This window comes from Spodoptera frugiperda, chromosome 12 (genome assembly GCF_023101765.2).
Source record: "Spodoptera frugiperda isolate SF20-4 chromosome 12, AGI-APGP_CSIRO_Sfru_2.0, whole genome shotgun sequence".
Classification (NCBI taxonomy): Eukaryota; Metazoa; Arthropoda; class Insecta; order Lepidoptera; family Noctuidae; genus Spodoptera; species Spodoptera frugiperda.
The window spans coordinates 8,873,093-8,886,111 of NC_064223.1; the positions used below are offsets into that span (position 1 = coordinate 8,873,093).

At 37.7% G+C, this 13,019-nt stretch overlaps 1 protein-coding gene across 1 annotated transcript in view; it reads right to left on the bottom strand.

Moving 5' to 3' along the window:
• The window catches only part of LOC118262655 (extracellular sulfatase SULF-1 homolog), a 78,238-nt gene that overhangs the window by 32,961 nt on the left and 32,258 nt on the right, over positions 1-13,019 (bottom strand). The window contains exons 2-3 of the mRNA XM_035574192.2: positions 8,564-9,380; positions 7,750-7,889 (exon numbers count right to left, since the gene is read on the bottom strand). Coding sequence (XP_035430085.2) covers positions 7,750-7,889; positions 8,564-9,246 — 823 coding nt within the window. The 5' untranslated portion in view covers positions 9,247-9,380. The remainder of the gene's footprint in view (positions 1-7,749; positions 7,890-8,563; positions 9,381-13,019) is intronic.

A 13,019-nucleotide genomic window follows, 5' to 3' on the forward strand; every position in this document is an offset into this window, starting at 1 on the left:
AATATTTCCCTAAGAATGCGTACTTTGCGCGTTCTTGAGTACATGTTAAACACTCGGAGTTCGCACCTGCGTTGATTCCAGTTGAACGTTGTGTTTGTAAGTAGGTTGACATACAATCTGGGGGCACGGCAGTGCCCGCCAAGTCGAGCAAAAAAAGCGGCACGGCCGTACCATCCTTTTCTCGAAGCAATTCGGGCCTTTTTCGACCCCCTATAATTCGGTTGTGGATAAAGCAAGAAACCTGAATCTTCAGTAACTAATCCGGCATTGTATAAACACGGAATATTTAAAATTTCAGTCAATTTGAACCAGTAGTTTAAGAATGACAACTTGTTAAAGTTTCTAAATTTTGTCACTCACTGACTCACCGATCATCAAAAGTCCAAGGCACTTCTAGCAGACTTAGAAGCTTCATATTTGGAATACATATAGAGTTTAGTGTCTTAATCATGGGAAAACTTAAATATTTTGTAATTTCGGTCCAGTTTTCCAAATACACCAACTGCATCAATAACTTTGTAATCCCATATAAATATATGGGATTACAAAGTTATTTATGCAGTTGGTGTTTGGTGGTAATACCTTTAACAAAATTCGTTAGAAGTAGATGGTATCAAAAAGAAAGGCTCTACAAAAAGAAGTGAGATCCCATCAAAAACATCCTGTAAAAAACCCAAGTCTCGCAGCTCAGTCTTTCTACCGTCAAAAGTTGTGAGATCCATGTAATACCAAGTCGGTTAATCTATTTAGTGTCTACTTGAAGGACCTTCTGTCTTAAGTTATTACATAAGTTATTATCATGCCAATATTAAAAATATTTAACGTTTTAAACAAATAGATCGACTTGGACATCGCATGAAAACAAAATGAATATTACAATATTATATTATATTCTTTAGTCTCTCGCGCCTCACGCGATTGAAACTCTCGTTCCTGTTGGTCGCTGGCCCGTCGTGCTGTGTAGTGTGATACATACTAATAATCAAATCAAGCGATGTCCAAGTCGATCTATTTGTTTAAAACGTTAAATATTTTTAATATTGGCATGATAATAACTTATGTAATAACTTAAGACAGAAGGTCCTTCAAGTAGACACTAAATAGATTAACCGACTTGGTATTACATGGATCTCACAACTTTTGACGGTAGAAAGACTGAGCTGCGAGACTTGGGTTTTTTACAGGATGTTTTTGATGGGATCTATTGTATTCGATGTCACATTCAATTTACAAATCTTCCCCCAACTGAGATAAATGTTAACAACAATTTAGCATTGTGATAAATGATCCGCGCTATATTCGCCTCGTTTACAATGATGCAATCACTGAAACTGCTGCCGTGGAAACTATGAATGAAATGTAACAAACACATAAACTCCACATGCCGTGCATAAGAGGACACATCACCCATAAGTGTAATATCGAGGAAAAAACAGCGAACTGAGGAGACGTAGGTCAAGACAGTCCGGACAAATCCGAGGTACATTAGCCGGATGGAGATAGATCGCTCGATCGGTCTCCCCAAATACCAACAAGGACACTTCCATCTACATTTATTCGTAGGAACGAGTGATGCGACCAAATGGACGACGTCCGGCGACCCACGTGCACCCACGCCGCATAACATATGATATTTAGAACAAATCTTACAAGATGCACGGTGCATTTTACAAATTGTGCCTGTCTGCTGGCGTGTGCTAAGTATTGATTTATGTTCGATGCTAAGTACGAGATAAGGACGGTGTCGTTCGGGTTACTTGTTTTGTAGTCGTAGTGCGCCGCAACAAGCTGCTTCCGCGATTTTCAGATACTGAAGTACATTGCTACATACTGGTCGTTTATCTTCTATTTGAATATGGTAACTAAACTGGGATACTGGAATAACCTGCCTGTAATTTTTCGTAAGCGAATGAAAGTTTTCCGCGCGAAATTAAATTTTGTTCGCAAAAATCACAAATGTACAGGGATAACACGACATACGTGGTTACGGTTTCGAAGTTGTACGGTTTGTGTGAAAACTGAAATTGACTTTGTTCGGGTCAAATATACGAAACAGAAACCACTATACACATATGAGTCGATGGATAAGCTATACACGTAGGTGCATATCAATAGCAATTAATAGCTAGTTACTAAGATTGGTATAATTCTGTGGGATTCGCATAATTTTAATTAGCACAACTAGAGAAACCAGTCAGTCACAGAGTAGGTACATGTCTACATGTGATAATTACGGAGACGAATTAATTTTGTCTACGGCCTACATTTACTTCTGAATCATCTTACTTGAGACAATTGTGCATTTGTGTGATATGTCTGCTATAAATGTGTTTATTTTAGTTTGTCTATTAGAGACGAGCTGGGAATATTCCAAGGCCCTTTGTTCCTAGTTATTAAGTCATCGAAGATTATACATATTGCTTTGCTACTGGAGAAGGTGCAGAAAGCATTCCTTAGGTTTCTGTACAAAAAGCTATTTGGGTACTATCCTTTTCTATATCCCACGAAGTTTTTATTAGGAATGTTAAATTTTAATTCTTTGGAAGTGAGACGGAATTACTCTCTCATTATATCAGCCTGTAGCACACTGCGCGGGCAATCTGACTGTCCCGAGCTGGTGGCGCAGGTGGTACGGTTGTTTGTGCCGGCAGTGCTAAAACATCAGCTTAGGCCGCGCAAGCACCCATTACTGGCTGTGCCGGCAGCCCGAACAGTCGCGCATGCAAATTCTCCACTCGTTCGTGCATTGACAATGATCAATGCTCTCTTGACGTCCGCACCAGAGTGTGATTTGTTCGCAGCGAGATGGAAGGATGTATGTCGCGAATGTTTAAGGTTTTGTGAGAAGATGGATGGCTGATGAATTAGTTTTAAGTAATTAAAAATATTGTATTTCTTTTTTTCTTTGTTGTAAATTTTCAACATTTTAACTGTATAATGTATTGGCTTAAGCTGTAAAATTATGCATGTTTTTCTAAATAAATAAATAAAATAAATAAATATTATAAAGGATATATATATTTACTAGTTATAACTAGTAAATATAAGATGATCAAAACGTCGATAACGTACCTAGTTATACTATAGGTCATAAATAAATCTTCTAAAGAGCCAGGTACTGCAGCAAAAATAATACTTACAAGCAAAATGTCTTCTATCGTAATTTCACACATGAATTGTGTGCAAATGTTTATTAATAGCGGTATAACAACACACATAAATGTGGTCACAGGACGGGAATAAACGTTTGTGCGACCACGAGCTCATTAATCTAACACAAATAGCAACAGCGTATAATTCAAACAGCCAGCTATAGTATAGGTGCTGTAATCCTTCCTGGCTATACTTCAATTAAATAGCACTTTGCAAACTCAGGTAAAACGTGGAAATCACGGACAGGACCAGAGAGCTGGAGATTCTCATTAAAAGTCGGAGACGCTGCCCTCTAGTGGCGCCACTTCAACTTTCCCGCCGAAATCGTTGAGAAAAGAAGTAAAAACTATTATGAACGCTGAAACTCGAAAGGTTTCGTTGAACGCGATGGGATGAATTCTCAAAAATGTGACGTTCAAACTGCTGGATAGTTGAAAACTTTTCTAGTATCTATCTTTAATATACATCGGTAAGAACCAACTTGTCTATTCAAATATTATTGTGTATTTATCGATCCTACACGTGTTCCTTACATTGTAAAGTTCGCGAAACGTCCCGAAATGGTCTAGGTAACTCGACGTTTCCTCCTCCATTCTCTGCTGTCAGTGACCTCATCTATCATTTCCTTTAACGTTTCATACTACTTCAGCCTATCAGTCATACAAATCATACGTCGCCTTAGTAACGCGCTCTACCTACATAACATTTATTATGAAAAGAAGAAGGAAACTACACACATTACACATAATCATCCGCAGATGTTGATCCGAATTTTTAGATCTTCACATCTGCGGATTCGGATTTGGCGCGGATGCAGATTTTACCTTAATTATGTACATTTTAAATGCACAAATAACAGAAAACCAATTTAACATTAACTTTTTATTTATTTATTTATATTACTAAAACAAACGTGAAGCACATGCGACTCTGGCTCCGCACAGTTTCTTTAATGTGGATTGCGTAGTTACTTATTAATGCGAATCCGAATAAAATCAGCATTGATTGATACGGATGTGAATGCGGATGCGAATATTCATGGCAGATGTTAAAATTAATGCGGATGCGAATATTCGTAACACTCCTGCTAGATACCGCTCAAGTTTTGTAAACTGTTACAACTAGGTAGCCATTTTTCCCATTCACATAAAATAATATGTATTTCTCGTTCACGAAATCACAAAAACTCAACGATATCAATCCGTTTAACATTTAAGAAATTGTGCAAGTAACTCGCTGGTGGAGTCAGTGAGTCAGTCGGCATTCCTGACCTTATTGCATCATGGCGGCGCGCGGCGTATCAAGCGGATAAGCGTTCATCGCTCCTCAGGTATTACAGGGGAGCATTACGTCTTCATATGCGATCCGTCTAGTACCGTCATGCAAAAAAATATTCCATACTTGCTTAGCTTCTTATTTATTTAAAACGCAGAAATTAAAATTCCACTTTTTACCACTCATTTAGCCACTTCTTATCTTTCGTTTCCATTGACAAGAGCAATTAACAAATTGTCTCCGCGATATAATCAGTGTCATTTAAATTAATGTTTAATTTAATCATGATAATTATGACAACACGTTACGATAACAATCTGAACGTTTATTAGAAGTTATGTGTTGGAATCAACATTCTGTATTAAAGTTTCACACGTGAAGAATATTCTCCGAATTAAGTACTGCTAATAGATCCTCCTCAAACTACTTTACCATAACATTTTATAACAGTAATAAAGTAAAGCCTTCCTCACGGCGCCTCGCTGAATTCATTAATACATTAGAGAGAACATTCTCATAAAACTTTGTTCTTCGAAAGTACATTATAAGTATCTAGACGAAGTGCATTCCCAGGTGGTCGGGTGTCGAGTTACGACGCCTTGTACTCTACATAATAAAACAACGTCTCTGCCAGACATACCGTCGATCATTGTACGAGTAGGTATACGTCAGCGAAATGCTATGGAGAATGGACTGTACCAACACTGCACTGTGCGCTGCATAGGGAAGACTTCGCAGAACTAAAATATGCAAACCAACATAGGTCCAATACACCTATCTAAGACTATTCTAACCAAGGAGGAATATTCTAAACAGGAAATGGTTCTTAAATCTTAGTACATAATGTTGATGAAGGTATAATAAATGGCATAGAGAAATAAAACCTGAAAGTACATGAAACTGTATATGTAATAAATAGTTCTCATATAACTGGGCTCGGAGCACTTCCAATCTGTCTCCATTTCAAAAGCGGCAGTAAATTGCACCGTGCATGTGCCAATGCAAATGATATTTCAGAGACGAAATGAAATAAAAAGCTTTCTGTGTTTGTTTCATTTTATATGATTTCCTATTTGTATTTTGGTTTTGTTAACAATGAATATGTTCAGGTGTAAATTAAATTATTCAGTTTCAATGACAATCGGATAAATGATTTCTTTTTTAATATTTTCTTGAGTAAAGAAGCTATTCGTTTACGGATTTTATAAATATCTTATCTGCTTTGATCTGTCTGTTTATTCTGCACCAGCCGTAAAAGTTAATATTGAATTTTTACCCGACTGCCAAGGAAGGGTTATGTTTTTCGCGCGTATCTTGTATGTATGAGCCTAATATTCTTTATTACCTCATTTCTTCGAAACGGCTTGATGGATTTCGACAATCAGGGTATCGTTGGATTCGTCTTAATTACCCAAGTGTTCTTAGATATGTGACGTAAAACAAAAACCAACATGGCGGCCGTGAGGCGCCCTAGACAGGAGTAAAAAAAAAAAAATTTTTTTTATTTGCTACAATATGGGTATCAAATTAAAGAGCTCATCATGAGGATTCCAAAATGGTATATCACTGACATATAGAAAAAAAAATACTATGTGCAATTATGTTCTTTATTATCCAAACTAAATACTCGTATAGGTACTACGCGACGCGATTGACTAGCGGTGTCTGAACTTAAAATTGAAAAGTGATAATAAAAGTACGTCTTAACTAAATTATTTACAATGAATTTATTTATAAATAAAGGACTAGCGACCCGCCCTCGCTTTGCTGAACGTTAAATAAGGAATCTATCTACATAGTCGTTTACCTATAGCCCATGCGACGCGTCAACTGTAAAGACCGTTTTTTGTCTAAAACTAGTGGAAATTTTGAAACAGTGTAAAGAGCAAATTTTATCTTCATTTAATGTAGAAAATTAATAGACTATTTAAAAGGATAAGGATTAATACTATTACGGACAAAAACAGCTCACAATAAAAGATCCAAAAAAAAAAATTAAATAGTCCACACGACGAACATTCTTTTAAAGAATTAGACCGTTTACGAAATTTGTAAATAGTAAATTTTACTGCCTTTAATCCTTCTTCTTTTTCTAATTCCTTTACTCTCTTTGTGTTACGCAATCAATCTAAAATAACTGGATCGACGTGTGTTATTTTTTTATTATCTTGGTATTGGAAGTAGTTCTCTCGTGTCGCGGGTGAAATCTTGAGAAACACATCATAGCCGTATTATAACTAACTAAAAAGTGTTAAATAAAAATAAATAAATTTAAAAAATTAAAAAACCCGACTGCATAAAAAACACTTTAAATAAAAACTGAAAAGTAAAAAACAAGCTTAGTCTAAAAGTGTAGATAGCAATGCTATTACCACAAAATTAAATAATTTCATAATCAATACACAAAAAATAATAATTTTATGCGAAACATAATTGAGTGTAACAGTCGGGACCCATTAAATAAACTAGACTTAAATCATTAAATATGGGTCCCGACTGTTGCACTCAATTATGTTTCGCATAAGATTATTATTTTTTGTGTATTGATTATGAAATTATTTAATTTTGTGGTAATAGCATTGCTATCTACACTTTTAGACTAAGCTTGTTTTTTACTTTTCAGTTTTTATTTAAAGTGTTTTTTATGCAGTCGGGTTTTTTAATTTTTTAAATTTATTTTTACAATATCTCGATATAAAATAATGGCGAATGTTAACAAATGTCTCGAAACTATGACTTCTATCCATTTTTAACACATAATGATAACAATTTGTAGTGTATAAATTTCCAATCACACAATTTAAGTAGCAGTGTACTTGGGATTATACGTAAGGTATGCTGCCAGAGAAAAATATTTTACGTAAATATACTACTTATAAATAATTCAGTGGTTCTCACCGGTGGAATAATATTAGAGTATTGAGCACGTTTAGTACTGCAGGCGGATGATGAATGACACTAATTACCATCATACATGTCTACTTGAATAATTCCAGTCTGTGTAGAGCTTACCAACTAGTGAATGGCTATACATATCACACTTTGACTATCCTGACATTTAGCTTTTGTAAAATATCGTAATGACGTGCAAATTGGAACCTGGTAAAGATTGTTATTATGTCTATTTTAGTCGAAACCACGGACGCTGCAACTTGTCCATATTTTTTTAAATTGACATTCTTTTTTCTGTGGCCTCAAAACATTATAATTAATTTTGTATAGATCCAGTCTTTACTCTCAAATTACACCTTTCAATAACAGCATTCGTGCTGTTTTTGAAGCGGGACATTTCTGTCTAACAATCATAGGCCAGGGACTTACCAGTTCTGTAGCCTGCATTGGAGAGGTAGGTGGCGAAGGTGTTGGTCTCGTGCGTGGCCTGCCACTGCGGGGAGGAGCAGTTGTCGTTGTTCGTGTACACGTTGTGGTTGTGCACGTACACACCCGTCAGCAACGAACTCCTGCAGAAAAGAAGATCACGATGTTACTTATACTTTAGAAAAGAATTGGATTGCTATAGGCTGACGTTGTATGTGATATCGGTATGTATCAGTTGATTACATTGGATCATGGTTAACATTTTTCAATCATTGATTTAAACGTTCTATCAATAGTATGCGAGATATTTTCAATTTAATAAATAAATGCTTAAACGTCAAGTGTAATGACTGTGTTTGGACGTCGAGTACTAGCATTCAATTATAAAGGTAAAGGAAGTAACTTATAATGGACGTAAATAACATAACTGGCTTTTCGCAATGGCCGGCAACGGGTATAGGTATAGTATAAACAGTGTCGGTGGACGGCGAGAAAGCAGTCGCATTAGCCTCCAATTAGTAATATAGTCGTTGCGACCAGTTGCAATTGTAAGCTGTCACTCAGTCGCTATTGCAACGAGTAATTTCTGCGCAGTCGATAATGGTGCTGGATCTATGTCATTAATATTCTAATGGCACTTAACTGAGTCGTTATTTGCTGAAAGGCGTCAATAGTGCTCGCAATTGCTTGTAGATTTTATCGCAATTGCCAATAAGAAGTGGAGCTGATGGAAAATACAAAGCCGAGTGCTTTAGATTTACCTATATGTTATTTAATTCTGAAGAAAACTAAAGTAACATCTAAATGAATACTTTACCTTGAAGGACAACACATGGGCGTAGTAGTGTAAGCGTGACGGAATTCAGCTCCGGCGCTGCGCACCGCCTTCATAGTCCTGGGCATGAAGTTCAAACTGCCCAGCTCTACATCCTGGTCATCAGTCAGGATTAAAATGATATTCGGCTTCCTCTCCCTCTGTTGGGGGTAGGGGATGTAGCCACCAGTCTGCCATTTGTTCGTCGGCTTCAGTTTGGACCTGGTCGTGTTCTCCCTCACAGGGACGTGAGGCCTCTCCTGCGCCTTGCTCTGAGCGACCGGCCTCCTCGCCGTATTCCATGGTTTTTCGACACTGCTTCTGTTCCAATGTTTCTCTGTCTTCCTTGACTTCTCATCCTTCCTCAAGCTGTACGGTTCTATTGTTCTGTTGGCACTGTCTTCCAATGAATGGGCGTCAGTGCCTTTCCTCCTATCTCTTCTGATCTCATGCTCTCTGTCCCACCTGCGGCGATCTCCTCGGTATCTGGAGCTATTCTTGTGCCTCAGATTCCTTCTCTCAGGTATATCAGTGAGGGTCCCATTAAATGTTGTTCTATTTCTATTGTTTTCTCTATTCCTTAACTCTCTCGATCGTGAAGTTTCCTCGTCTTCATACGAATCTCGTCTTGCTGATATTAGTAAGAAATTCCATGTTAACACTAGTGATATGAACTTTAAATTCATATTGGTTTTATGTTTTCTTTATGTTTAGGTAATAACTTAAGTGTAGTTTCGGGAGTGGAATAGATTACGTCGCCACATGGGTTATAAACTTGACAGACCGCTTGTGGTATCGAACCATCATTTTCGTGCACCAACTGTAACAATAGAGACAACTGGTTAGTTATATATTTATTTTTGCTGCACAGTCTACTGTAATAAAAAAAAAACAAATACCAAAATAATTAAACGCAATTAGCAAGTGATTGATAGAAGTGAGTTCAATAGCTCGGGACCCATACATTATGTTGCCGAGCCTGTGGACGCCTACTCCGTGTTTGGCCTGGATATTGAAATATGTTTCGTTTACTCCGCAATCAATATCAGGGCATTTAATGGCATTCGACCAGGGCATCAATCGTGGATTGCTTTTAACAGAATTGGACTGGTATTGGTTGGGGCAACGGGATAAATGTGCAGCTCACTACACGAGCATTTTAAAAATACAAGTAACTGTTAAGATAGCGATGCATGATATCTACATTGAAGTAGTAGAGACTTTACAGATGGTAGTCATCAAATAAACGAGAATCTTAACTTACGCTGTGACTAGAAAATGAATATTTGAATAGATAGCTAAAGTGCAATGCCGCTATAAAGTAGCACTAAAATAAGATCCGTAGTATTTATGGACAACATTAACATTTGATAGAGTAGTTTAGTGTACGTAGACGAAGTTATATTTGCAGTTTATGCATCGCATAATATTTGCGCTGGCTATGTCAAAAACAATATTGAAACAGCAACTGGCTGTAAAAGTCACAAATAGACTTAAATTGCCGAGAAAAATTAAAGTTCTTATTAGATACGACGGCAATGAACTGAACAATCGTAAAATGTCTTTTTATTAACACAGTTTTATTACTCGAGCAGAACTTGCGACTGTGTTTAAAGTAATTGCAGAATGCAAAATGGTTAATCTCCATTAACTATGGAATATTTAAGCTCCGTGTTGTTTACAAAACAGAAAGCACCGTTACATTAGTTTTTCCTCGGCTCGTGTACATTAATTCGCTGGGAGTGCGCGCGTGCGGCTGACCGGCGCGGCGCGCGCCCGCCCGAGCGCCGGCCGCGCGCCGCGCACGCCGCCGTTCATCTTGATTTATATCGCCAGCCTAATTGATAGGGGACGAGATGCGATCGATGACGTCACGCCACCCCGTTATATTGCCCCTCTACACTATTTATTATTCGATAGTTGGTTGTGCTGCTCGTAAAACAATTCAGTGTAAATGAGAATGGCTGTATTCACGTCCACGCGTGCATTATATGTGTGTTCAACTAGCTAGAACACTGAATGAGACGAGTAAGTTTAAAATACATGCATAATGCTGAAGTACTGCCATGTTTTAAGATGCCAACGATGTGAATACTTAGTGGAGTGTGAATAGACTCGGGCGCCCGCGCCGCGCTCTGCTGCATGCAATGTCTTATTCTACATTTCAAATTGTCATAAAACTTGTAGCTACGAAGAGGTGAGCGAAGTTCCATTGCATAACTCGGACATTCTTGCATTCTCAATGATACAACTTGCTTTAATTTAAAATATCTTTGACTCCTAGTTCAACAACGTAGCTATATAAACCTGTGCATTGTTTGCAAAAGCTTCCGTCTGAAATTATAAAATGCACAAAACCTTTTTGAATTTGCCTAGATTTGTAATTGTTATGGCTCGTGGTGTCCACAAAAGGTCGCGCGCGATAACAACACGGTATGTGGGGCAGACTCGAGGTAGTGGCTCAGCATTAAGGTCCGCATTAATAAATGAGTGTTCATACAAGTTAGAACAAAGCCAACCCGAGCTTCGCATCCCATTCAGCATTTTTATTCAGTTGACCTTTTCAGTTGCGGTGTGTACAGCGAATTAATTTCTCTACAGATGACGAGCCTTTCATGTTTACCTAAGCTTTAATTAGCTTTATACTGAACATTTCACTTTTGTAAAGTTTACTGCCGACGTGTTCGCTCAGCGTTTTCGTTGTTTACGAGAAGAGAGCACGCATTATTCAGCGAGTAAAACATTTATAGAACATTTTCTAAGTTTTGTTTTGCGACTGGTGTGTGCAGTAACGAAGCAATACGCTATAAAATAATATGAAAATAGTAAACGTATTGTGATTGTTATGACTGTAGATTTGATGTTTCGCCCACGTTTGAGAAACACAAACACATTGTATGTCGCTAGGCGTACAGCGTACTCGTATGTAACGCGAAGCATGTGCCGAATAATAATATTTATTTATAGTAATAATATAACGCCGTCGGTTGCGCCCCAGCAGTCGGCACTAAGCTGCCAGTTTCAATTTTCGGTTCGAACGCGTTTTGAAGGATTTTCTTCTCACAGTGGCGGAGTGCGGCTGGAATACCTCTACGTCACGATGCGATGGGATTATTTGATACCTTTTGTTTACCACGTTCTTAGCGAAGGCTTATCTAGTAAGACCTGAGAATCTTACGCCTGTAATAACAACCTGCTGGGACTATTCGTTTCATACCACTTAGATATCGAATGTTCCGATCTAAACCGGTTGTCTTCGCGCCGTCACTGCGCATCAAGGATTAAGTTTTCATAAACCTTTTTAATCTATTCATCTTGAGGTGTTTATGAACATATTTAAATACCATTGCGAGTACATTACAAAGGAGCCGCCCAGCGAGCGGATCCTTTTTCAAAAACCTGCAGATCGACTTTTCTTACGTTTATTGACAGGAGTCGGCCGGTGCTTAATTAAAACATGGTATAAACTTGGTAATTCCGCCGACAGTTTGGCTTAAAGTCAGGAAGTCGAGAGTTGCACAAACATTGTTAATGAGCCTTTATAAATTAGAGGGTAGTTAATCAGTCGATCGCTGAAGTTGGCGGCGCGCGGCGTGCGGCGTGCGGCGGGCTGTACCGCACCGCCGCGCGGCGCGGCTCGTGCCACGTTCCCAGTAAATCTCTGTAATGGCGTTGCGACAAACTTTATTCTTTACTCGCTCTCTTGATAACATTAATCTCCTCGTAAAGTTGAAACGAGCGGGTTTTTTGTCGCTTATTTAATTACTTTGATAAAATTATCCTTTTGAGATGACAAATGTTATTTAAATTTTTATTTATTTTCTTTTACAAGTCTTCGTTTAGATTTAACATCTTACAGAGAGAACATTACGGAAATTGCTCGAGGGAATTGAATGATAAGCCAGACGTTGATGGAAACTATCGATTTCTTGAACAACAGATTATATCAAAGGGAAATCTTTCAGAAGTATACCCTGGTGGGTTTCTGAGTAAATTAAACCAAAGTAACATAACAAATGCTGTGAAACATGAAGTTTAAGATAAAAAAAAAAACTATATTTTTTAAGTCAGTATCTTTTTACTGAAACTTAACTTTTGAATTTATTAGGTACTGGAACTTAACGTTCTTGTTTTTGAGCAACCGTCAAAAAGACGCGTCAACCACAAAAAATAATGAAAATAGAATTTTCTGCACTTTTCAATAACTCATTTAAACGTACCTAAAGTGCGACTGCATCTTTAATCCAAATTCATTTTCCCGTCCTTAGGTGTAAGTGCACTCGTTTAGCCGTTCGTTAACGAGTCGCCGACATTAAGTGCGACCCTAAGATCGGTGTCTACCTATTGTTTCTCGATAGCAACGGAGATAAAACTAAGAAAAGCTCCGTTAACATAACATAAACGATTCCACTTTAAAGTGTAACACGCGATCTTGTATTGTGATTGTTTTTCCATTCTT